Here is a 26,489-nt window from a genome sequence, read left to right as displayed (position 1 = left end):
ACTCAGAAAATGGAATGGTAAACAAAATCTCAGCTTCCGGGAAAACCAGGAGATTATGGTCTAGGCTTGCTGCATTCATTGTCTCACATTTTAACCACATTATTATACGACAAATGCGTGAGCTGTCAATGCACAAAGCAGTCCAGCGGAATTAAATTATGGCGAATGCACCGTCTGCATTCCGAATGTAACCGCCAAATTACTGCCTCGCGTCACAATTAAAAATAGTCTAATCCACAACTCAAAACAATTGCTTAATTCATATCCCATCAGCCTTTTGTTTTTAAAATTGTTTCTCGCATCTGTTTGCAAGTTACACCGACACTCCCTGTGGCCAGCCATTTTGAGATTTGGAGCCCTGCCATGCTCCATTTGCTAACTTGCAGTATTCTGCAAGAATACAAAATCTCTGAAGAGGCGCAAATAGGTCATCTTGAGGCCAATCAAAAACTAATCTCCTCCTACTGTTGAAAGATAGGTTAGCTTCCACTTGGTCTCAGGTTATTTGCAGATCAGAAAAGCTAGCACAAAATGACTAGTTATTCCAAATTGCTTTTTAAAGTTATTTTATTCAAAATGGACACCACTATTTTATACATATAAACACACAAATCAAGACAGCAACACGGTTAAAATAAGTAAAGAACAAGTGTATGGATAAAAAAAGTCTGTATTATATGGGATCCTTCCTTCCAAATCAAAGTACCAAAAACATTAGGGTATGTGCACCTCTGTGAAGCATGCCATTGACTTAATGGATTTGCTCAAATCCTCTTTGCTACAAGTCATCGTGGTAGTTCTTCCAGTGGAAACAAATGAAAAGCTTTAACAAATAAGATATCTAGCCAGTTCGCAGTCCTAAAGTGTGATAAAAGGACACCAATTTGAATATTTCTCTGACCTCTGAAGACATATGTTCCCAGCGACCACAGTAATTCATTTGCATTAATAATCCTGACTTCCCCAAAATGACCTGCTGTAACTGATGTTCTTTCTCAGGAACATGTTGAATTCCTCACTGAAAGACTTCAGAAAACTTCTTTACTTCAATAACTAAATGTTTCTTGTATTAAAAAGCCATACAATGAATGAAAGATTGCATGAAAACAATTCACAAGTATCAGTGGTCTTGCATCCAAGACCAATCACTGGTACAATATTCATAATATCTTAGAAGGACAAGTAATCATTACGAGTGACAAACAGACCAGTAATCAAATTGGTGATTTTATGACAGGTCAGTCTTTTGAATAAAAAGATGGTAATTGTGTAAAAATGTGAACTTGAATGACTCTGGACAGACAATCCTCGCATTGAAAAATGGAAGTTGGAGAAAATCAATTAACTTTTTTTTAATGTATCACTTAGGAATGAACATATCCAGTGGCCACAATTCCAGTAAAGTCTCCTACCACAGGCATTCAATATTACAAAATCAAGGTACGAGCACCAGAAGTTTATCAAACACAGCTTTATATATGTATTGACAAGGAAAGGAAATTGGGCAGGGAAATGGAACTGCATGAGAAGCCTTTGCATAATCAGAAATTCTTTTGGTCACTTTACTCCAAAATGGACTACAGGATGAGTGGGCTTGCACAGCATCAACAAGTACTAAAGTGACCATATCTTCAACATTGGTTTTGACTTAGCAGTATCTTATATTAGGGAGCTACTGTCTAGGTAAGATCCAAGAAGCAAAGCTTTATTTGTCCACAAATGCAGATACAGGTCAAGCCCAGTTTAACACTTGGACATTAAAGTCCGCATAATCAGTTGGACTAAATTCCAGCACAAAGATTGTGGTCTTGACTTGGGGTCAGAATCAATGCATTATATCCTAGTTTTAAACAAAGGACGACAAGTAATCTCCCCTTTATGTTCAATTACATTGCCAACCCAAGGGGCCCCCATCAACACACTGGGAATTACTATTGAGAACTTAACTGGACCAGCCTTATAAATACTGTGACTGCAAAAGCAGGACAGCGAGACGGGAAATTCTGCCGTGAGTGACTCGCCCCCTGACTCCTTAAATTCTGTCCACCATCCACAAGGAGCAAGTCAGAAATGTGATAGAATAGAATACTCCCCACTCTGGAGGAGTGCAGCTGCTATAATACTCAAGAAGCTCAACACCATCCAAGGCACAGTGACTTGCTTGACTGGGACCACATCCACCATGAGCAGTAACTGCAATGTGTACCATCTACAAGATGCAGTGCAGCAGCTCAGCAACACTCCTTCAACAGTGCCTTTGAAACCCATTTCTACCACCTAAAAAAAACAAGGGCATTGGACGCACGGGAATGCCACAACCTACAAAGTTCACCTCCAATTCAAGTTATCCTGTTTTGGAAATATATCAATGTTCCTTCAATGTCATTGGCCAAAATCCTGAAATACTTTTTAACAGCACTGTGGGTGGACCACACCACAGCTCACTACCATCTTCTCAAGGGCAATTAGGAATAGCCAACTACAGCTGGCCTTGCCAGTGATGCTCAAATCCCATGAATGAATTTCTAAAGAACCACAACTCATTATGTAGACAAGTAATCATTACGAGTGACAAATGTCTAGTCGATCATAGCTTTAATTGAAAGCTATATTGTATAATGATAAAATGAATTAAGTGCTTAGTAAACAGTTAAACCTCCGATTGAAAATTACATTTTTAGATGAGTATTTGATTTAGCACTCATGAAAAGATATAGGTTTGGATTTTGTTTTAAATGCAAAATAATTCAGTTAAATTGAAATCACCCTGTGTGCACCAATGTTCTGCTTCATGTACAATGGCCATCAATTTGTTTGGAAAATACAATCCATTTTTTGATGTGACCATGCAAATTCTGGAATTTAAAAAAAAAACTACTTAAGCCAATTGTAGCGTTGTATTAGAGTGGCCAAATGTGCAGCAATTCGAAGGGTGTTATTTGGATATAGAAAAGGCTTATTAGAAACAACCAAGATTTACGAGATTTACGATGCATACTGTCAAGTAGTGAGACAGCCCAATGTGCTTCCAAAGTGTAAAAGCAAATGATTACATCCAGCTTGAGCAGACAAGTAAAACCTTGGCAACGAGAGATGGTGAGACAAAGAAAGTTAGGGAGGAAATGCGATTCCAGGATGTAGATGATTGAAGGTGGCCACAAATGGCAGGGAACTGGGTTGTTTACAACCCAATGGTTTATTTTGGCTCAGATTTCAAACTCCTCCTTGCTTAACAGGTAATTTTCCTGTGACCAACAGTAATCCCCCTCGCCCCCCCAATTAAGTCTGTAGTGAAATCAATAGCTTTCAACAGGAGCAGTGACTCAGTCCTGACAAACTTTGAGAGAAGCATTCTTTTGAAGCAACATCGGTGAACATTATATTCTGTTCTTTTAAAACAACGATCAATCACATTAACAAATTGCTGAACGGCCGCCCACTCAAACGTGCAACTTCACTGTCAAAATAAATTTTAGCCTGTTCCAGAGACAGTGTGACTTAAATTACATGATCCATGTAACCTGCAGAGAACAGGCGGGCTGAATGTGGTGACTTGGTTTTGCAGAGACCTAGGCCACAATTCCTCATCACCAGCCAGTTACAGGCACCCTGCAGCAGCTTGCTAATTCCACTTCTGTTGGCACAAAATCATTTTCTGGGTTGTTTTGAGTAACATCCAGCTCTCCCTTTGAGGATTAATGCCTATGATAAATGGACAAAACATTTGACATTTGTGCTTCAAAATTGATTGGGTCCTGCATCTGAACGTAGGACACCAATTTGCATCATTTAATGAGGGCCTCACCTCTTCAGTTGACATGGAAGCCATCCATGTAAAGACCACGGGCAAAGTGGAAGTAGGCAAGGGAATTAAAAACATTTAAAATAAAAGCAGATAAGAGTTTTTGAATGTAGCCTTGGAAATTAGGTCAGTACCAGAACAGCAAGGAGGAAAAGAATACCAAATTCAATTCTTGGGCCAAAGCAATTGTTAAAGCAGATGCGCCTCAATCACCAATACCCGTTCACCCCTCAAAATCCATGGCTTTGGTCACCATTGACCATGTGTATTCTTCACTCTCTTCAGCCAGCCTGGCAAAAGGCTTGATGCAGATTACAATGCATAATTTTTGGCTGTGGCTTATGACATGCTTCAGGAATTCATCCAATTCCATTTACAGTATTCATTTTGCACTTAAGCAAGCAAAGCATTAGCATTTCTCAGAAATTTGCGGTCTATGCAGCTCCAAGCGTTTTCAGGACTATGTAATAATTAGCCCAGGTTGAAGGAAACTCGCTAGAAAATAGCACAAGATTTCTACAGGAAAAATGCAAAACTGAACTAGGTCATTCAAGATACTGCATCAAATTCATTTTTAGAAATGATGCTTATAGGCATAACGAGAGTTATATGTTTGAGTTTACAATGACAAAGTCAGTCAAATTGATATTTGAACTGTTCTCATAAGGCCACTTAAAAACCAAAATCAGCCCACAAACAATTCCTTTAACTATATGTATGCAATTTTAATCCATGTGATTTAAAGCAGAAAAGAAAATTGATGCAATAAAGATATTTGGTTCTTCATCTCCAATTCATGTATTAAAAAAAGGTGCCCATTAAAGTTCACCTGGCCAGTAAAACGCCACATCTTCTTCAACCTTGCATTATTCAATTGTTTTTAAATTCTATCATTTTTCCCTTCATTACGGTCTATTATTATTAGTGTAGTCCATGGATTAATCATTTGTGAACACTTCCCCAATAACTGTCCCATTAGTTTGGATGTGACACCCCGTCTCACTCAATTTAACGTTCCCTGTTGTCTCTTCCAGTTTGACCAACTGACATTTCTCTAGTCTTTAAAAGTATTATTACATCAAGCCTACAGTGTGCCAAGCCCACACCTCACCCCAGGCAACAAGTCAGGCATATCAATCCAACTACCTAGTTAACTTCCCTGATTTTTATAGCACAACTGGTAGACGTCTGAGCCATAAAGTGGTAGCTTCCACAAGTATCTTCATCCCTTACGCAAGGGGATCTACAAATCACATTTTATTAACAAGGCTTCTGCGCATATTTCCCTTCTTTACTCCAACAGTCCTCCGCCTTCCACAAACATTCAAACCTTCCACCACCAAAGAACGGTGGAAGCTGTGTGCACGATCAACAAGATGCACTGTAGTAACTCGCCATGGTTCTTTAGACAGCACCTTCTAAATAAAGACAAGAGCAGCAGATACCTAGGAACCCCACCACCTGGAGGTTCCCCTCCAAGGTCACTCACCACCCTGACTTGGAAATAGACACTGTCGCTGGGGCAAAATCCTGGAACTCACTCCCTAACAGCACAGCAGCTGTGCCTACACCTCAGGGAATGCAGCGGTTCAAGAAAGCAACTCGCCACCACTTTCTGAAGGGCAACTAAGTATGGACAATAAATGCTGGCCTAACCAGCAAAGCCCACATCCTGTAAATGATTTGTTTTACAAAAACTACGCATTTAAACCCAATGTTGCTCCGGCAGAGAAAATTTTAATTTGTAAGTGTAGCATACAAAGCAGAATTAATTGATGTGTTCACGGTCTAATTGAAAGGCAGTGGCAAATGCTCATAACGCACTTATACCTACCTCGCTAGAAAATGTCAAAACTTGATTCAAGTGTGTTTAAAAAAAACTGACTGGTTTCCTTCCACATCTGGATCACCAAGGCAGAATAAAGATGCTTCAAGAATGGCAAAGCTTTAGTGGCAACTTAAAGACAAGCAGCTAAACTCAGCTTTGTCAACTTAAATGCTGTCTTTATTAGAACAGAATTTAAAGGGTTAGCGCTGATACAAAAATACAAGGCTGGTCACATAAATCCATATGCAAGCTTATTTTCTGCTTATACTGGAAATACCTAGTGAATTATGCTCATGCAGGAAATGCACCTTTACAGTACAAGGTCTAATACTGCATCAGTACCAATTCTACAAGCAAGACACCTTCCTTTGCATTAAACATGGCATAGTCCCATAGGAAAGATACAACAATGCAATGCAATTTTCTGAAGTATCAGAACCCAATGTTTTAAATATGTTCAATATTTTGAAGACAAAGCCGCGTTGCTCGTTAGATGTACCCATCCAGGAAAGTTAGGCAGAGTACCACGGGTGTGGGCCTTAGTTCGATGTTCCTGCATTATCTCCAGCCGGTGCTGCAGAATCGTTAGTTCCTTTTTGTTTCTGCTGCATTATTTCAGCATCCCTGCAAGAATACAAATTGTAAACCATCACATCACTTTCCAAACACACTTTACTTGAATATGTGCCTGGATAGTCTTTGAGAGAATCTTTAATCCTGTATATGCACAATAGAATGAATGACTGGCAATTATATCTGGGGCAGTAACAGAGCCTTCATGTACAGAAACTAATGCTGATAGTAAAGCGAGCTCCCATTGGGACAGCGCTCTGCGGATCATCAGCAGTTCAAGTTAACTGAATGAGGCTACTCCAAAACAAATCATGGTACAATACAGCACACACTGTACAGATATTCAATCATCCAGAAATTTGTAGCTTTATAGGAACCATTTACAAGTTATCAAACTTACCAACTGCGTCTTTGTGATAGCAGTCCAACACAAAATGTCTTCCCCCTCAAAATTTATTTAACCCCATCTATGCTGTTTTGACAGAGGACCCATACCCAAAATGTTAACCTTGCAGATGCAAACAGACCTGCTGTGCATTTTTCATTACTGAATATTTAATTGTTCTGCATTCATGAACAGTCTCCAAGCAACCCCCACTAAAATAAAGCCAGAAGGACAAAAATATATGGCCGCTTTATTCCAAGACGAGATGCAAGATTGTGACAGCTGTTTGACTATTTTGTGCGATGGTTTCAGTTGATGCTATGTTTGGTTTACCTCTGCTTTCTGGCAGCAGCAGATAAACCATCATCCCTTCTTTTCCGTTTACTTTGCTCACTTGATTTTTTTGCATTTTTCTGACGAGCAAGCTCTCGTTGATTACCACCTAGGAAGAAAAAAAAGTCAATGGTGACTCCCACAGTTTGATCAGGTCTTCCACATCACAATTACTTTTTTAAAAAGCAACTATTATAACCATCCCCACAATTTTGGTCCAGTCAAGAATAAGACGGGAGCAAAAAGCTGGCTTTAGACCTTTTCCATCATGGACATATAAGGCACCTAGTAAGAGACACAAGGTTTAGAACTAATTTTCTTGTATGTCACACTTTGAAGTGAGCATGCGAGCACACACACCCAGCTACTGAATAAATATCAGAGTACTGAAAAACAGATTTATTTGCACAGAACTTGACACCCACATTAGCCTAACAGCATGAATTCCTACAGTGCAGATGGAAGCCTTTTGGCCCACTGAGTCTGCCTGATCCTCAAAGACCAGCCTACCTCAGCCCACTTCCCCACCCCAGTAACCCCACTTGACCTTTTGGACAGTAAGGGGCAATCTAGCATGGCCAATCCACCCAGCCTGCACATCTTTGGATTGTGGGAGCAAACTCGAGCACCCGGAGGAAACCCACGCAGACACAGGGAGAATGTGCAGACTCCAGTCACCCAAGGCTGGAATTAAACCTGGGTCCAGGGCACTGAGGCAGCAGTGCTAACCACGGTGCCATCATATATGGATGAAGTTGTTAGTTGAAACTGCTGACATTCCACGGGACCTGATATATATGAAAACTTGTCTGATGTTTCCTCTGCATTTATACCCAGATGTACAACCTAGGTATAAATAATTTATACAGCTGAAAATATATTAACAGCAATTCCTCAGAGTTTCCTCGATCTTTTATGTCCACCCGTCCAAAGAAAACTGCTGCCCAGACTACCTTCTTTCAGATCAATTGGTCAGGGGACTAGGGTCTCAACATTTCAACTAAATTTTCAGCGATAGAAATAAAATCTATTTATCTTACTTTTAATTGTAATTTAAACTGGTGTTCTAATAACACCTGCCTAGTATTCTCTCCTGTGCATTCTTAACAGCAGTTAAGTAACATTGAAATTGAAAAGTAGCCATAATTACAAGTCCTTCAAAATGCTGAATCTAGTAGTTAAAAGACAAAACTTTCACATTTTTTTGGTCAAGAAATAGATAGAGCCTTAACTGTTTCCAATGATTCATGCCGATTTCTGTACATTTTGAGTTTGGGGGTGGATAGTGACATTGATAAAACAGGTGCAGCTTGCAGTTTAGTAGATAGAAGAATCTCTAGGTCCTTGTATCCAAGAAATGTATGCATTTAAGTTTCCTTCAAACATTTTAGAATTGCTTTAGTTCCCAAGTGAACTTCAAAGCAGCAGGCATCACTGTCAGGAAATATGCTCCCACACTCGATGCTATCAAGAAAAAAGTAGTTGTAATGCGACAAAAGCAAGGAACCTCCTGCTGCTATTCCAGGTCCTTTTTTCCCCAATTATTAAATAGTCAGTTATTTTAAGCACAAGAGATTCAATCCACTGAAATTCATAATTTATGCAAAGACAATTTTAGAACAAAGAACAAAACTGCACAGGAACAGGCCCTTAGGCCCTCCAAGCCTGTACCGGTAATACTAACCTTGGCCAAAACCCTCAGCACTTTGTCATGCTGTATCCCTCTATAGCCACCCTATCCATGTATTTCTCAAGATGCCTTTTGAACACCGTTAAGTGTATCTGTTTCCACAGTCTCCCGTGGCAACTCGTTCCCAGGCACTCACCACCCGGTGTAAAAATCCTGCCTCGCACATCTCCTCGAAGCTCTGCCCCACGGACCTTAAACCTATGCTCCCCTGGTGATTGACCCCTCCATCCTGGGAAAGTGTGCCTGCCCATCCACTCTATCCATGCCCCTCATAATCTTGTAGACCTCAATCAGGTCACCCCTCAACATACGTCGTTCTAATGAAAAGAGTCTGTTCAGCCTCTCCGCATAGCGAACTCCCTCCAGACCAGGCAACATCCTATTAAACCTCCTCTGCACCCTCTCCAAAGCCTCCACTTCTTTCTGGTAGTGTGGTGACCAGAATGGTGTGCAATATTCCAAGTGCTGCCTTACCAGGGTTCTATACAACTTCAGCATTACTTGCCAGTTTTTATACTCAATGTCCCATCCAATGAAGGCAAGCATTCCGTCTGCTTTCTTGACTACCTTATCCACTTGTGTTGCTACTTTCAAAGATCTGTGGACCTACATGCCCAGATCTCTCTGACTTTCTATATTCCAAAGAGTTTTGCCATTTACGGTATGTTTCCCCTCTATGTTAGACCTACCAAAATCCATCATCTCACATTTGTCTGGATTAAACTCAATTTTCCATTTCTCTGCTCAAGTCTCCAACCTATGTCCTGCTGTATCCTCTGACAATCCTCAACATTATCTGCCACTCCACCAACAAACAAACAAAGAACAAAGAAAAGTACAGCACAGGAACAAGCCTGCGCCATGGTTTAGACCGTGCTGCCCGTCTAAACTAAAATCTTCTCACTTCTGGGGTCCGTATCCCTCTGTTCCCATCCTATTCAAGCATTTGTCAAGATGCCCCTTAAACGTCACTATCGTCCCTGCTTCCACCACCTCCTCCGGCAGTGAGTTCCAGGCACCCACTACCCTGTGTTAAAAAAAAACTTGCCTTGCACATCTCCTCTAAACCTTGCCCCTCTCAACTTAAACCTATACCCCCTAGTAATTGACCCCTCTACCCTGGGAAAAAGTCTCTGACTATCCACACTGTCTATGCCCCTCATAATTTTGTAGACCTCTATCAGGTCGCTCCTCAATCTCCGTTGTTCCAGTGAGAACAAACCGAGTTTATTCAACCTCTCATCATAGCTAATGCCTTCCATACCAGGCAACATCCTGGTAAATCTCTTCTGCACCCTATCTAAAGCCTCCACATCCTTCTGGTAGTGTGGTGACCAGAATTGAACACTATACCCCAAGTGTTGCCTAACAAAGGTTCTATACAGCTGCAGCATGACTTGCCAATTTGTATACTCAATGCCCCGGCCAATGAAGTGGAGATGCTGGCGTTGGACTGGGGTGAGCACAGCAAGAAGTCTTACACCAGGTTAAAGAGGTGTGAATTGTCTCAAGCCAAGGCAGTTGGTAGGATTTCACAAGCGCAGGCCAGATGGTGGGGGATGAATGTAATGCGACATGAATCCAAGGTCCCGGTTGAGGCTGTACTCATGTGTGCGGAACTTGGCTAGAAGTTTCTGTTCGGTGATTTTGCGTTGTCGCACGTCCTGAAGGCTGCCTTGGAGAACGCTTACCCGGAGATCAGAGGCTGAATGCCATTGACTGCTGAAGTGTTCCCCGACTGGAAGGGAACATTTCTGCCTGGCGATTGTCACACGATGTCCGTTCATCCGTTGTCGCAGCATCTGCATGGTCTCACCAATGTACCACGCTTCAGGACATCCTTTCCTGCAGCGCATGAGGTAGACAACGTTGGCCGAGTCACACGAATATGTACCGCATACCTGGTGGGTGGTGTTCTCACGTGTAATGGTGTACCCATGTCGATGATCTGGCACGTCTTGCAGATATTGCCACGGCAGGGTTGTGTGGTGTCGTGGTCGCTGTTCTGAAGGCTGGGTAGTTTGCTGCAAACAATGGTTTGTTAAAGGTTGCGTGGTTGTTTGAAGGCAAGTAATGGGGGTGTGGGGATGACCTTGGCAAGATGTTCATCTTCATCGATGACGTGCTGAAAGCTGCGAAGAAGATGTCGTAGTTTCTCCGCTCTGGGGAAGTACTGGACGACGAAGGGTACTCTGTCGGTTGTGTCCCGTGTTTGTCTTCTGAGGAGATCGGTGCGGTTTTTTTGCTGTGGTGCGTTGGAACTGTCGATCGATGAGTCGAGTATCATATCCCGTTCGTACGAGGGCATCTTTCAGCTTCTGTAGATGTCTGTTACATTCCTCCTAGTCGGAGCAGATCCTGTGTATACGGCGGGCTTGTCCATAGGGAATGGCTTCTTTAATGTGTTTAGTGTAGAAGCTGGAGAAATGGAGCATCGTGAGGTTATCTGTGGGCTTGCGGTAAAGCGAAGTGCTGAGATGAACGCCCTTGATGGAGATAAGTGTGTCCAAGAATGCAACCGATTTTGGAGAGTAATCCATCGCGAGTCTGATGGTGGGATGGAACTTATTGATGTCATCGTGTAGTCGTTTCAGTGATTCTTCGCCATGGGTCCAAAGGAAAAAAAATGTCATCGATATATCTGGTGTATAACGTCGGTTGAAGGTCCTGTGCGGTGAGGAGATCTTGTTCAAACTTGTGCATGAAGATGTTGGCATACTGAGGTGCGAATTTGGTCCCCATGGCTGTTCCATGCTTCTGGATGAAGAACTTGTTGTCAAAGGTGAAGACGTTGTGATCCAGAATGAAGCGGATGAGTTGCAGAATTGCGTCTGGAGATTGAAATTGTCGGTGTGAAGAGGGCGGAGGCTGTTGCAGCAATGCCGTCGTCATGGAGGATGCTGGTGTAGAGTGCCGTGATGTCCATTGTGAAGAGGAATATTCCTGGTTCAACTGGTCCATGGGTGCTGAGTTTCTGTAGGAAGTCCGTCGTGTCGTGACAAAAGCTGAGCGTGCCTTGTACGATGGGTTTCAAGATGCCCTCGATGTCGCCAGAGAGGTTCTCACACAGGGTCCCATTGCCTGATATGATAGGCCGGCCTGGTGTGTTGGCCTTGTGTATTTTCAGGAGGCAGTAGAGATCTCCAATGCGGGGATTACGCGGGATGAGAGCACGTGGGCTGCTCTGAAGGTCTGGATCCAAGGTCTTGATCAGTCTGTTGAGTTGGCAAGTGTGCTCCTTGGTCGGATCTGCAGGTAACTGTCTGTAGTGTTCCTGGTTGTTGGGTTGTCGGTATACCTCTTTGCAGTAGTCCGTCTGTTCAGTATGACAGTGGCCCCTCCTGTGTCTGCTGATTTGATGACGATGTTGCGGTTGGTCTTGAGAGCGTGGATGGCGTTGCGTTGTGCTTGGGTGACGTTCGGGGCTGTCTTGTGAATGCGACTGATGAATCTGGCATTGACGCGACTCCTAACGGCTTGAGCATACATGTCGGGTCGAGGGCAGCGGCCTTCCGGAGGGGTCCAATTATCGCTAAGTTCCGCACACATGAGTACAGCCTCAACCGGGACCTTGGATTCATGTCGCATTACATTCATCCTCCACCATCTGGCCTGGGCTTGCAAAATCCTACCATCTGTCCTGGCTGGAGACAATTCACACCTCTTTAACCTGGGGTTACCCCTATCTCTGGATCTGTAAAGTCTTAATGACATGCAAATGCTCGCATTCAAAGCATTGTCTTGCATCTTTGACTTTGTTGATATATATGTTTCTGGAACATACCTCTTCATTCATCTGAGGAAGCAGTGCTCCGAAAGCTAGTGATTTGAAACAAACCTGTTGGACTTTAACCTGGTGTTGTAAGCCTTCTTACTGTCCCCGGCCAATGAAGGCAAATATGCTGTATGCCTTCTTGACTGCCTTCTCCACCTGTGTTGCCCCACCAACCTTAGTGTCATCCGCGAACTTACAGTTACATGTTCCTCCAAATCATTTATGTATACTACAAACAACAGAGACCTCAGCATAGATCCCGGTGGAAGACCACTAGTCATAACCTTCCATTCAGAATAACACCCTTCTACTGCTACCCTTTGCCTTCTGTGACCAAGCCAGTTATGTATCCATCTTACCACGTCACCTCTGATGGTAGCACGGTAGCAGTGTGGATAGCACAATTGCTTCACAGCTCCAGGGTCCCAGGTTCGATTCCCGGCTTGGGTCACCGTCTGTGCAGAGTCTGCACATTCTCCGTGTGTGCGCGTGGGTTTCCGCCAGGTGCTCCGGTTTCCTCCAACAGTCCAAAGATGTGCGCGTTAGGTGGTGTGGCCATGCTAAATTGCCCATAGTGTCCAAAATTTCCCTTAGTGTTGGGTGGGGTTACTGGGTTATGGGGATAGGGTGGAGGTGTGGACCTTGGGTAGGGTGCTCTTTCCAAGAGCCGGTGCAGACTCGATGGGCCGAATGGCCTCCTTCTGCACCAGTCTGCCATGAGGCACCTTGTCAAAGGCTTTACTGAAGTCCATGTGAACATCCACCGCCCTCCCCATATCAATCATCTTTGTCACCTCGTCAAAAAACTCGATCAAGTTAGTGAGGCACAACCTCCCCTTCACAAATACATGCTGTCTATCGGTAATGGGTCCATTTGTTTCCAAATGGGTATAAATCCTGTCCCTGAGAATTCTCTCCAATAATTTACCTAATGCCGGTGTGAGGACCACCGGCCTATAGATTACTGGATTACTCCTGCTACCTTTCTTCAAACAGCTGTACCATATTAGCTATTCTCCAGTTCTCTGGGATCTCACATGTAGCCAATGAGGATACAAAGATGTCAGTCAAGGCCCCAGTAATTTCTTCTCTTGTTTCCCTCAGTATTCTGGGATAAATCCCATCCGGTCCAGGAGACTTATCTACCTTAAATGTATTTTAAAAGACCCAATACCTCCTCATTTTCGATGTCAACATGACCCAGACTGTCCACACACCCTGCCCAAGAAGCATCTTGGTGAACACTGATGCAAAGTACTCATTTAGTACCTCACCCATTTCCTCTGGCTCAACACTTGGTTGAACATCCAAATTGGATTCTATACACTGAAAGTTCCCATCATTACTGGGGTCAGATCAGACAGTAGGGTCTAAGACCACTTGCAAATCCACAAAGATCAGGGCCTCACAGGAATATTATCCTGTATCGTGGGCAAGATAAAAAAAAGCCTATATGATACACATAACCAGGGAAAAAAGTAGATATGAACAAGATTTTAGAGAAAAACAAAAGCAAATCAAAAATACGGTGATTTGTAGTTAAAAGCAGAAAAAGCTTAATGGCCCATTAGTCACTTACAATGTACAAAATCCACAGATTTCAACAGGTAAAATTTGGCCACAGGTGCAATACAGAATCCACAGAATCCCTACAGTGCAGAAGGGGGCCGTGCAGCCCATCGAGTCTGCACCCAAGAAAATTCAAGCTTCCTAAGACAACCTATAGCCTTTCACATGCTGCAAATAGGGTGCCAACCCATAGACTATACTGTTTTTTTACTTTGGTATAATGCACTATAAACCACAAAGGCTTGTCCATCACAGTCATTCACCTGCCTCCAAATGGATATCATATATTTATAGTTACGTTCATTCTGAAACTGAAAATTATAGATAACTAAAAGTGGAGGTGCGCAGGTTAACAATGCTAAAAAATTTTAGAAAGGAAAGATTGGTCGAGTACAAAAGACATTAAAGTATCCTGCCCATTAGAAATATACTCTTGCAGCCTAATAACATGCAAAGCTTGCATGGACAAACCATATGCAGTAGTGCATATGGGTTTATTACTCTCTATCACAAACTGAAGACGAGCTGAAAGCTGAACTTAAAATGATCTACAGAAGAGTATCTATAGGGAAATATCCTTATGGCAGAAAGTGGCTTTCCTTTCAACAATGCTTTTAATGAAGGATTCATAGATCTTTTCTTTCAAAATATCCTGATGGGTCACTGATTAGATGACAAAATTGGAACATTTCCAACAAATGATGGTCCAGTGTTGAACAAACTTTTAAAGCATTTTTGTAATCAAAACATTTCTGTAATTTTTTTTCTGGATATGAATGTCAACAAAAAGCCTACTCTAGACTTCCGGGTGCGGCTATGCAGAGCTAGGTCGCATATTCGGAGCTCCTGCTTGGAACGGACTTTTGGGCTCGTTACAGGGCCCCCACGGCATTTGTTTGACATTTCCCGGTGTGGGAAGAAGGCTGCAATATTCCCCCGACAGTGTCCCCCAGGAAGGGTATGTCTCTTGGTTGCCAGACACACGCAGAAACAGTAAAAGATTTGGCTGCAACTGCAGGATAAACAGGGCCTCTTCCAGCATGCAGGCGGGGGAAGGGCAAGCTTAAAGCTGCAAGCTGACCTGAGGGCCTGCATCAAAAGTGAATTCTAGCAGCAGAGGGAACAACTGTGAAAAGACCTCATCAAGGCCACTGAAGGGACTTCCGGTTGCGGTGATGCCTAGCTAGCCGCACGCTTCGGCGACTCAAGCTCCGACGGACCTTCGGGCTCTTTTAAGAGCCCCAACGGGGAATTTTTCGACGACGCAACCCGGTGTGGGGTGTGTGAGAAGGGAGTCCCCCCCAAACGAAGGAGGAAAAAACCGGCGGCGGCGGCTGCAGCGCGAGGAATCGTCGACCAAAGGGTCAGAAAGAGAGAAGTACAAGATGGCGGCGGAGAAAGCGCAGGCGACATGGGGGCCTGAGCAGGATGAAATTGTGAGACGGTACGTGGAGCTGCTGAAGAGGGAGGTGCTGACCCCGTTGCTACAGGCAATTGAGGGGCTCAAGGAGACATTAAAGACCCAGGAGACAGAGCTCCGTGTGGTGGAGCAGAAGGCGACAGATATTGAGGACGAGATCCTGGGCCTGGCGGTTAGGACACAGACGCACGAGGCACTTCATAAAAAGTGTACTGAAAGGATCGAAGCCCTAGACAATGGAGCGCGAAAGAAGAACCTTCGGATACTGGGTCTCCCTGAGGGTGTGGAAGGAGTGGACTGTGGAGCGTACGCAAGTGCGATGCTGAGCTCACTGATGGGTGCTGAGGCCCCTACGAGCCCCTTGGAGGTGGAGTGGGCAAATCGGATTCCGGCGAGAAGACCAAAAGCGGGAGAACCACCCAGGGCGATAATCGTGCGATTTTACCGCCTTAAGGATAGAGAAGAGGTCCTGAGATGGGCTAAAAAGGTGCGGAGTAGCAGATGGGAGAATGCAGTAGTACGGGTATACCAGGATTGGAGTGCGGAGGTGGCGAGAAGGAGGGCGAGCTTCAACCGAGCCAAAGAGGTGTTGCACAAAAGGAAGGTGAAGTTCGGGATGCTGCAGCCGGCAAGACTATGGGTCACGTATCAGGAGAGACACCATTATTTCGAGACGGCGGAGGAAGCATGGACCTTCATCAAAGAAGAGAAATTGGATCGGAACTGAGGGACTGACGCTGCAGGAAATGTTATTGTTAATGTTACGGTGGAAGTTAATTGAGAAGTAAACAGGGAAGGGGGGAGACATTGGGGAAATGTGGGCGCCGGTGAGGGGGGAAAGACGGGACATAGTTGGAGAATGGGGAAGGGGAGGGGAAAGGGAGCTGCGCCATAAGAGGCGGGTCAGGTAAAGGGATGTTCCCGCACCAGAAAGAATAAGGCGGGAAGACAGGCGCAAGGCGGATGGGAGTTCCCCACATGGGGGGGGTCGAGGAGTGAGCAGGAGTAGCCGGGGTCAGTTGAAGTCAGCTGACTTACGGAAGTAATATGGGGGGAGCAATCATGCTAGAAAGAGATCTAGCGGGGAGGGGGGGGAGGGAGGGGGGACAACTGGGTTGCTGCTGCGGAAATCCAAAAGGAAATGGCTAAAGAGTGGGTGGGCGGGGATGGTGTGCGACGCTGGGGGAGCGAGCGGGAGCGCGGAGGCGGGATATGGGGCTGGCCTAGAGAAGGTAATGGCTAGTCGACACGGGAGGGGGGCAGGTAGCCCCCTAGTGAGGCTGATCACGTGGAACGCGAGAGGCCTGAACGGACCGATAAAAAGGGCCCGAGTGCTCGCGCATTTGAAAGGACTAAGGGCAGGCGTGGTTATGCTCCAAGAGACGCACCTAAAGGTGACGGACCAAGTTAGGCAAAGGAAAGGATGGGTGGGACAGGTGTTCCACTCAGGACTGGACGCAAAGAATAGAGGGGTGGCCATTTTGGTGGGGAAACGGGTAGCATTTGAAGCAAAGAACATCGTAGCAGATAGCGGAGGTAGATATGTAATGGTGAGTGGCAGGCTGGAGGGAATGGAGGTCGTGTTGGTTAACGTGTATGCCCCAAACTGGGACGATGCGGGATTTATGAGACGGATGCTGGGGCGTATACCGGACCTGGAGGTAGGAAACTTGATTTTAGGAGGGGACTTTAATACGGTGCTGGACCCGGGGCTAGATAGATCCAGCTCAAGGACCGGAAGAAGGCCGGCAGCGGCCAAGGTACTTAAGGGGTTTATGGACCAAATGGGGGGAGTGGATCCATGGCGATTTCTTAGACCTAGGGCTAGGGAGTTTTCCTTCTTCTCCCATGTCCATAAAGTGTACTCCCGGATAGATTTTTTTGTTTTGGGAAGGTCGTTGATCTCTAGGGTGGAAGAAGCTGAGTACTCAGCCATAGCGGTTTCGGATCATGCCCCACATTGGGTGGACCTGGAATTAGGAGAGGAAAGGGAGCAGAGAACACTCTGGCGATTAGATGTGGGACTGATGGCGGATGAGGGAGTGTGTGCAAGAGTGCGGGGGTGTATTGAGAGATATCTGGAGGTCAATGACGACGGCGAGGTCCCTGTGGGAGTGGTATGGGAAGCACTAAAAGCGGTGGTCAGAGGAGAGCTGATCTCCATTGGGGCCCACAAAAGGAAAACAGAGGCCAAGGAAAGGGAAAGATTACTGGGGGAGATTTGCAGAGACCCCGGAGGAGGAATTGTACAGGGAGAGGAGACGACTCCAGACGGAATTTGACCTTCTGACCACCAGAAAGGCGGAGGTACTGTGGAGGAAGGCACAGGGGAGGAGGTATGAATATGGGGAAAAGGCGAGTCGCCTGTTGGCTCATCAATTGCGAAAGAGGGCAGCAGCGAGGGAGATAGGAGGAATTAGAGACGAAAGGGGAGACACGGTGCGAAGGGCAGGAAAGATAAATGAGGTGTTCAAGACGTTCTATGAGGAACTGTATAGGTCTCAACCCCCAGAGGGAGAGGAGGGGATGCGGCAGTTCCTGGACCAATTGAGGTTCCCGAAAGTGGAGGAGCGGGGGGTGGTAGGCCTGGGGGCACCGATTGGGGTGGACGAGGTTATTAAGGGACTGGGAAGCATGCAAGCAGGGAAGGCCCCAGGACCAGACGGGTTCCCGGTGGAGTATTACAGAAAATATGTGGACTTGTTGGCCCCGTTGATGGTGAGGACGTTCAATGAGGCCAGGAAAGGGGGGACTCTACCCCCGACGATGTCGGAGGCGACGATATCGTTAATTTTGAAGAGGGATAAAGATCCGTTGCAGTGCGGGTCCTATAGACCCATTTCATTATTGAACGTGGACGCCAAATTGTTGGCAAAGGTACTGGCATCGAGGATAGAGGACTGTGTCCCGGGGGTGGTGCACGAAAACCAGACAGGGTTCGTAAAAGGGAGACAACTGAATGTTAACGTGCGACGACTATTAGGGGTGATAATGATGCCCCCAGTGGAGGGGGAGGCAGAGATAGTGGCGGCAATGGACGCAGAGAAGGCATTTGATAGGGTGGAGTGGGAGTATTTATGGGAAGTGTTAAGGAGGTTTGGGTTTGGGAACGGGTTTATTAGCTGGGTTAGACTTCTTTATGGGGCTCCAACGGCAAGCGTAGTTACAGGTCGACATAGATCGGAGTATTTCCGACTATATAGGGGAACAAGACAGGGATGCCCGCTGTCTCCATTGTTGTTCGCGTTGGCAATTGAACCTCTGGCCATGGCGTTGAGAGACTCCAGGAAATGGAGAGGGGTGATTAGAGGGGGAGAAGAACACCGAGTCTCGTTATATGCGGATGACCTATTGTTATACGTGTCGGACAGCGGGGGGGGATGATAGAGGTTATGCGAATTTTGAGGGGGTTCGGGGATTTCTCGGGGTATAGGCTAAACATGGGGAAGAGTGAATTATTTGTGATACATCCAGGGGACCAGAGTAGAGAGATAGAAGGCTTGCCTCTAAGGAAAGTGGAAAGAAACTTCCGATACCTGGGGATTCAGATCGCTAGGAGCTGGGGAACCTTGCACAGACTTAATCTGACACGGTTGGTAGAACAAATGGAGGAGGACTTCAAGAGGTGGGACATGCAGCCTCTATCGCTGGCGGGCAGGGTGCAAGCAATTAAGATGATGGTCCTCCCGAGGTTCTTATTTGTATTTCAATGTCTCCCTATACTAATCACCAAGACCTTTTTTAATAAAATAGACAGGAGCATCACGAGCTTCGTGTGGGCAGGGAAAGTTCCGAGAGTAAGGAGGGGATTCCTTCAGCGTAGTAGGGACAGAGGAGGATTGGCACTACCGAACTTGGGCGATTACTATTGGGCCGCCAATGTGGCAATGATACGTAAATGGATGATGGAGGGTGAGGGAGCGGCGTGGGAAAGACTGGAGAGAAAGTCCTGTAATGGGACAAGTTTAGAGGCGCTGGTGACGGCGCCGCTACCGATCTCACCTAAAAGGTTTACCACGAACCCGGTGGTGGCGGCAACATTGAATATCTGGGGACAGTGGAGGCGACAGAGAGGGGTGCGGGGAGCCCTGATGGGGTCCCCAATCAGGAACAACCATAGGTTCGCCCCAGGAAGAATGGATGGAGGATTTCAGAGCTGGTACCAGTTGGGAATTAGGAGGGTGGGAGATTTATTTATAGATGGGACTTTTGCGAGCTTGGGAGCATTGGAGGAAAAGTATAAGTTGCCCCGGGGAAATTTCTTGAGATATATGCAGGTGAGGGCATTTACTAGACAACAGGTGAGGGAATTTCCGTTGCTCCCGACAGAGGGGATACAGGACAGGGTGCTTTCAGGGGTGTGGGTCGGAGAGGGCAAGGTGTCAGAGATTTACCGAGAGATGAGGGAAGAGGGGGAGGAGTCGGTGGGCGAACTAAAAGGAAAGTGGGAAGAAGAACTAGGGGAGGAGATAGAGGAGGGTATGTGGGCTGATGCCCTAAGCAGGGTAAATTCCTCTTCCTCATGCGCCAGGCTTAGCCTGATTCAATTTAAGGTGCTACATAGAGCACACATAACGGGAGCAAGATTGAGCAGGTTCTTTGGAGTGGAGGACAAATGTAGGAGGTGTGGCGGGAGCCCGGCAAACCATGCACATATGTTTTGGGCGTGCCCGGCACTGGAAGGGTATTGGAAGGGAGTGACGGGAGTGATTTCGCGGGTGGTGAAGGCCCGGGTCAAACCAGGCTGGGGGTTAGCTCTATTTGGAGTTGCGGAAGAGCCGGGAGTGCAGGAGGCGAAAGAGGCCGACGTTGTGGCCTTTGCGTCCCTAGTAGCCCGGCGCAGGGTCCTACTCATGTGGAAGGAGGCGAAACCTCCCGGACTGGAGGCCTGGGTAAATGATATGGCAGGGTTCATTAAACTGGAGCAGATAAAGTTTGCCCTGAGAGGATCGGCTCAAGGGTTCACCAGGCAGTGGCAGCCATTTCTCGACTACCTAGGGGAACGTTAGAGGGAAGACAGATGACCAGCAGCAGCAACCCAGGGGGAAAGGGGGGGGGGGGGAGGGGGTTTAGTTTAGTTTAGGTCAAAGATAAAGGGATTTTGTTACTTGTGTATTGTTAAAAATTTCTGTATTGTTATTGTTGCGTTTGCTTTGTAAGAGGGGAAAAATTGTTGTTTGGGAAAAAATTTTCAATAAAACGTATTTTTATAAAAAAGCCTACTCTACTCCGAACTAGACTGGTATTCATTCTAAAATGTAATTGTGATACAAAATATCAAACAAGTTCCAAGAAACAGCTCAACGAGTCTTCTCACAAGATTAAGAATCATATTACAAGGTGTTCTTTCCACATACTCAGTCGAATTGGATGCTTTCCTGAAATTGGGAAATTTAAACAAATTCAGAGAACATCCATTCTCAAAAATCGGCACTGCCTCCCACAATCTCTGCTAATTTGGCTCATAATATAGTGGCACAAATGCAGATTATGAGCTATTTGTATAATGCATCCAATTCAATGAAACACTAAGCAAAACCCTTTGTAAAAAATTGGCACAAAATACATCCTCATGCAGCAGCATAGGTATCGCTCATGCATCTCACGATTGTTGGCAATGTTGCTGGATTTGGCAGAATTCCAACTGCCCAGAGGTTGCAGCTTTATTTAAAAATGTGTCCTGAAACAACTCAATTTAAAGACAATGCTCTTCAAATGTTCCGTCTTTTACAAACTGGAATCCAGTGCTTAAAGGTTGTAAGTAAATATTGCTACATGTGGATATTGAATGGTTTATGTCCACTAATGCAAATCACAATTTTTCATTAAATGAAGAGATGCGCTTCTGGCACACAATCTGAATTTACAACTTTTCTATTGCACAATTACATCAAGCACCAACAATCTAATCTGCAAGAATGGGTTAGGGCAAGCAGTATTTAGGGTTGTAAAAATTCAGATTCATCAAGTGTATGTCTATTGATAGGACAGGAATCCAGATTCAGGATTCCTTAACTGGTTCTCAGAGAGATAGACTTACTTCTTCCTTACAGCACAGGTTTAGGCTGACAGTTAAGGATTCCTACAGTTATTGATTGCTCCAGTTTACAATCAGTTACAATGCTTTTTACTACTTCAAAATCATTGTTCCTAGGAGGCTTACCTGGGTCTTTAAAAAGAGATAGATTAAGCACTATAAACAGACTCCAGTTTCCTAGCAAAACTGCAATAGTTATCTAACAAAGTGCAAACACTGATTAAGTATGCAGGTTCAACTGATGCATTCAGTAAAGAATGAAACTTATCTAAAAAGGAATAATGTACAGGATTACAGGGAAATGGTAAGGGAATTATTCAGAGCCAGTACAAACATGATGGGTCAAATGGCCTCCTTCTGCGCTGTAACAAATCTGTGATTCTGTATGCAGAATAAAAATCCAATACTAGACAGACAAGCAGTTATTGTCCATCTCCAATTGCCCTTGAGAAGGTGGTGGTGACCTGCCTTTTTGAACTGCTGCTGTCCAGGTGTTTAGGTACACCCACAGGGCTGTGAGGGAAGAAATTCCAGGTCTTTTATCTAGCAACAGTAAAGGAATTGCAATATATTTCCAAGTTAGAATGGAGTGGCTTGGAGGGGAAATTGCAGGTGGTGGTGTTTCCAGGTGTCTGCTGCCCTTGTCCTTTGAATCTAGGTAGTAGCAGTTGTGGATTTGGAAGGTGCTGTCTAAGGAGCCTTGGTGCATTCCTGCTGTGCATGTTGTAGATGGTGCACAAAGCTGCTTCAGCAACAATGTTTGTGACTGGGTTGCCAATAAAGTGTGCTTCGTCTTGAATGATGTTGAGCTGAGGGTTGTTGGAGTTGAACTCTTCCAGGCAAGTGGAGAGCATTCGATTGCACTCCTGACTTGTGCCTTGTCGATGGTGAACAGGTTGAGTCAGGCAGTGGGTTCCCCGCTGCAGCATTCTGAGCCACTGTCTTGTTCGTTTAGCCACAGTATTTATATGGCTAGTCCAGTTTCAGGTCAATGGTAACCCCCAGAATGTTGATAGCGGAGGTTTCAGGGATGGCAATGCCATTGAACGTCAAGGGCAATGGTTAGATTCTCTCTTGGTGGAGATGGTCATTGCCTGACACTTGTGTGAGGTCGAGGACACTTACGACTGGTCAGCCTAAACCTGGATATTGCCGAGGTCTTGCTGCATTTGGACATGGACTGCTTTGGTATGACGAGTTGCGAATGAAAAAGTCATCAGCGAATATCCATCCTGCTGATCTTATGATGGAATGAAGGTCATTGTTGAAGCAGCTGAAAATGGCTGGGCCGAGGACACTATCCTGAGTTACTCCTCAGTGAGGTCCTGGAGCAGAGACGATTGACCTCCAACAACCATTACCATCTTCGGGTGAGTCAGGTATAACTCCAACCGAGTTTCCCCGATTCCCATTTTAATAATGCGGCTGCCACGCTGTCAAATATTGCCTTGACGGTCACTCTTACTTCGGCTTTGGAGTTCAGCTCTTTTGTCCATGTTTGAATGTAGAACATAGAACATACAATGCAGGTCATTCGGCCCATGTCTACACCGACACACTCAAGCCGTCACGTCCACCCCATCCCCGTAACCCAACAACCCCTCCCAACTTCTCTGGTCACTAAGGGGCAATTTATCATGGCCAATCCACCTAACTTGCACGTTGTTGGACTGTGGGAGGAAACCGGAGCACCTGGAGGAAACCCACACCCCATCTTGAATTGACTGGAAAAAGGTTTGGGCAAGATTTTCCGGCACCCCAGCGGGAGGTGTGCTTGCCATTGGTTGGTGGCGTTTTGTGTTCTTCGCCGGGGATCCCACTGTGGCGGGGCCAAAAGATCATCGCAGCGGGAAGGGCCAGAAAGTCCAGCCCAATGTCTGAAAAAGCTCTGAAGTGTCATACAGACTAGAAACGTTAATTCTGTTTCTCTCTCCGCAGGTACAGCCAGACCTGCTGCGTTTTCCCAGCATTTTCTGTTTTCGTGATAAATTAAAGGTAATGTCACTGGACTGGTGATTAGGAGGCCCAGGCCTGGGAACGTGTGTTCAGTTCCCGATTCGTCAACTGGCAAAATTTGAATTCAATTTTTTTCTTCCCAGACGCAGAGACGGGGAGAACATGCAGACTCCGCACAGACAGTGACCCAGCGGGGAATCGAACCTGGGACCCTGGCACTGTGAAGCCACAGTGCTATCCACTTGTGCTACCGTGCTGTAATAAGGTCAGGATCTGAGTGATCCTGGCAGAATTCAACCCGTGTAGCAGTAAGCAGGTTATTGCTGAACATGTGATGCTTGATTTCACCATTGCTGACCCCTTCCATCACTTTACTGATGATCAAGTGTAGACTGTCTGGGCAGTAATTGGCCAGGTTGGATTTGTCCTGCTGTGTGTGCACAGGACATAACTGAAATTTTCCACATTGCTGGGTAGACGTCAGTGTTGTAGCCATACTGTAACATCTTGGCACGATGTGAAGCACAAATCTTCAGTGCTATTCTTGGAATATTGTCAGGGCCCATATTGCCTTTGCAATATCCAGCACCTTCAGCCATTTCTTGTGAATTGGCTGAAAACTGGCACCTATGGTGCTAGGGACCTCCGCAGAATGCATTTCATTTTTAAAAAACAAATATAGAGTGTCCAATTCATTTTTGCCAATTAAGGGGCAATTTAGCATGGCCAATCCACCTACCCTGCACATCTTTTGGGTTGTGGGGGCGAAACTCACGCAAACACTGGGAGAATGTGCAAACTCCACACAGTGACCCAGAGCCGGGATCGAACCTGGGACCTCGGCGCCGTGAGGCAACCATGCTAACCACTTGCGCCACCGTGCTACCCCAAGAATGCATTTCAGGCTGAAGATTGTTGCAAATGCTTCAGCCGTATCTTTTGCACTGATGCTCTGGGCTACCCAATCATGGAGGATGGCAATATTTGTTTAATTGCGCACCACCATTCACGACCGGATGTTGCAGGACTGCAGAACTTCTAACTGATCCATTGGTTATGGGATCACTTATCTCTGACTATTGCTTGCTCGTTATGCAAGCAGCCCTGTGTTGTAGCTTCACCAGTTTGAGACCTCATTTTTAGGTAGGAGTGCTGCTGCTCCTGACACAACCTCCTTTTTTGAACAATGGTTGATCTCTTGGCTTGGTGATATTGGTAGAGTGGAGGATATGCTGGCCAACGAGTTTACAGAATGGGGTAGAGTACAATTCTTCTGCTGCTGATGGCCCACAGTGCCTCGTGGTTGCCCAGTCTTGAGTTCCTAGATGTGTTTGAAATTTATTCCATTGTGGCACTGTGCTAGTGCCACAGAACTTCACTTCCCATGGACTGTACGGTGGCCACGCTGACCGATCATATCGTGGACAGATGCATCTGCGGCAGACAGGTTGGAGAGGATTGGTCAAGTCTGTTTTTCCTCACTCACCACCTGCCACAGACAGTCTAGCAGTTATGTCCTTTAGGATTTGGCCAGCTCAATCTGTAATTGTATAATCAGCAGGTTTCCTTGCCCATGTTTGACCTGATGCCATGAGACTTCATCAGGTCTGTCCTTAAAAAGTTATTCATTTTAAACTCTACATTTACAGGTCAGATTGATTGAACAACCAAATTAAGTACAATGTCGATTCACAAGAATGCCAGGACCTAATAGATTAAATTATAATAAGTGGTTGCAGAAGTTTGACAAGTAGCCTCAAAATTGAAAAGTTGCTCTAAGGTGTTAAAAACAGAGGTATTCAACAGGGTGGGGACAGATAACCCATTCCCTCTCATGGGGAAATAATTATAAATTAGAGCAGGGCCAAAGCAGCAGAAAATCTGGATGCACTCATGTCTCCCACCCCCCAAACAGACTTCACAGTTGCTAACATTAACAAGGGATCTGGAGCAATGGTAGGAAAATGGAGCTGTTCTCTACATTAACTGCTCACTGAAAGGATTGTGGATATTTGGAACTCTCCACCCCCAGTGGTCAAGTGGATTCAAGACTGGGGGGGGGGGGGAGAGAGAGAGAGAGAGAGAGGAAAAGTGCAGGAAGATGGCATTTAACCAAAAGGCACAAGGGGCCAAATCCAAATTGGACAAGCACGATCATAGCGAAGGTGTCAAGGAACAAAATACAGACAGCACAGTGGTTAGCTTAGCACTGCTGTCTCACGCACAGGGACACGGGTTCGATTCAGACCTTGGGTGACTGTGGAATTTGCACATTCTCCCCGTGCCCGCATGGGTTTCCTCCCACAGTCCTACGGTGTGGATTGATCATTCTAAATTGTCCCTTTGCATGTCCAAAAGTTAGGTGGTGTTACTAGGTTAGGGCAGCCGGAGGCAGAGTCTTCTCTCACAGGGTCAGTGCAGAATGGTCTCCTTGTGCAGCGTCGGGATCCGATGAAAACATGGCAGGAAATTGGTGGAGCAGAACTGGAGGGGCAGCACGGCCTTTCCAGCCTGCCGGTTGCGGGGTGAGCAAGGAAAGTGGTGACAGCCCAGTCAGGGCCAAGCCTCCCCACAGTTGCTGAGCAGCAGCAGAGGCTCCATTCCCCCTTCAAGGCCAGGGATGATTTATTTTGAGCCATTATTTTTGCCCGAATGCGGACGTGGCAGAGGGAGCCGCCCGTCAACAGGCCGCGGGCTGGAGGGGCCGCAGCCCCGGGAGGCATGGGAATCGAGTCCTGCCCTAATCTCCCGGTCCAACCGTCCCCATCATCGATCGATCAATCGATCGATACGGGGGAGCCGCGAACCCCGGTTCATCGGGTCTAGGCCGATCCTCGGGAGTCACAGCCACGGCGGCGCCCGCCCCGGTAATGAGGCGATTCCGAGGCCGCGGATCTAATTCAGAAAGCCCTCGCCGCCCAGGCCCGCCGTCTCTATCCACTCCACCGCCACTCACGGGTCATCCTGTCGTCCCCCCAACGGTATCCCCGGATCCGCTGCTGCAAACGGCCCCCGGGCGCCGCAACCAAACTCGATCGCCCAAACTGTCCCCGCCCACCGCCTTCACATTGGATGTGGCGGCGAGGCGCCGCCTTCTCTGTGGTTGACGGCGGTGTCAATC

The 26,489-nt window shown here is 46.0% G+C and overlaps 1 protein-coding gene across 1 annotated transcript; it reads right to left on the bottom strand.

The window, feature by feature from the left end:
* Positions 1-549: 549 nt before the first annotated feature.
* LOC140386401 (small EDRK-rich factor 2-like) lies at positions 550-26,436 on the bottom strand. Its single transcript, XM_072468705.1, has 3 exons — positions 26,325-26,436; positions 6,922-7,030; positions 550-6,254 (listed from the first exon to the last, which is right to left on the bottom strand). Exons 1-3 carry the CDS (start codon positions 26,329-26,331, stop codon positions 6,170-6,172), a joined length of 201 nt encoding a protein of 66 aa, XP_072324806.1. The 5' UTR covers positions 26,332-26,436; the 3' UTR covers positions 550-6,169.
* Positions 26,437-26,489: the final 53 nt, after the last annotated feature.

This window comes from Scyliorhinus torazame, chromosome 12 (genome assembly GCF_047496885.1).
Source record: "Scyliorhinus torazame isolate Kashiwa2021f chromosome 12, sScyTor2.1, whole genome shotgun sequence".
In the NCBI taxonomy this organism is placed as follows: Eukaryota; Metazoa; Chordata; class Chondrichthyes; order Carcharhiniformes; family Scyliorhinidae; genus Scyliorhinus; species Scyliorhinus torazame.
Note: the sequence above shows the minus strand (reverse complement) of the source record. Positions and strands in the feature narration are given on the sequence as shown.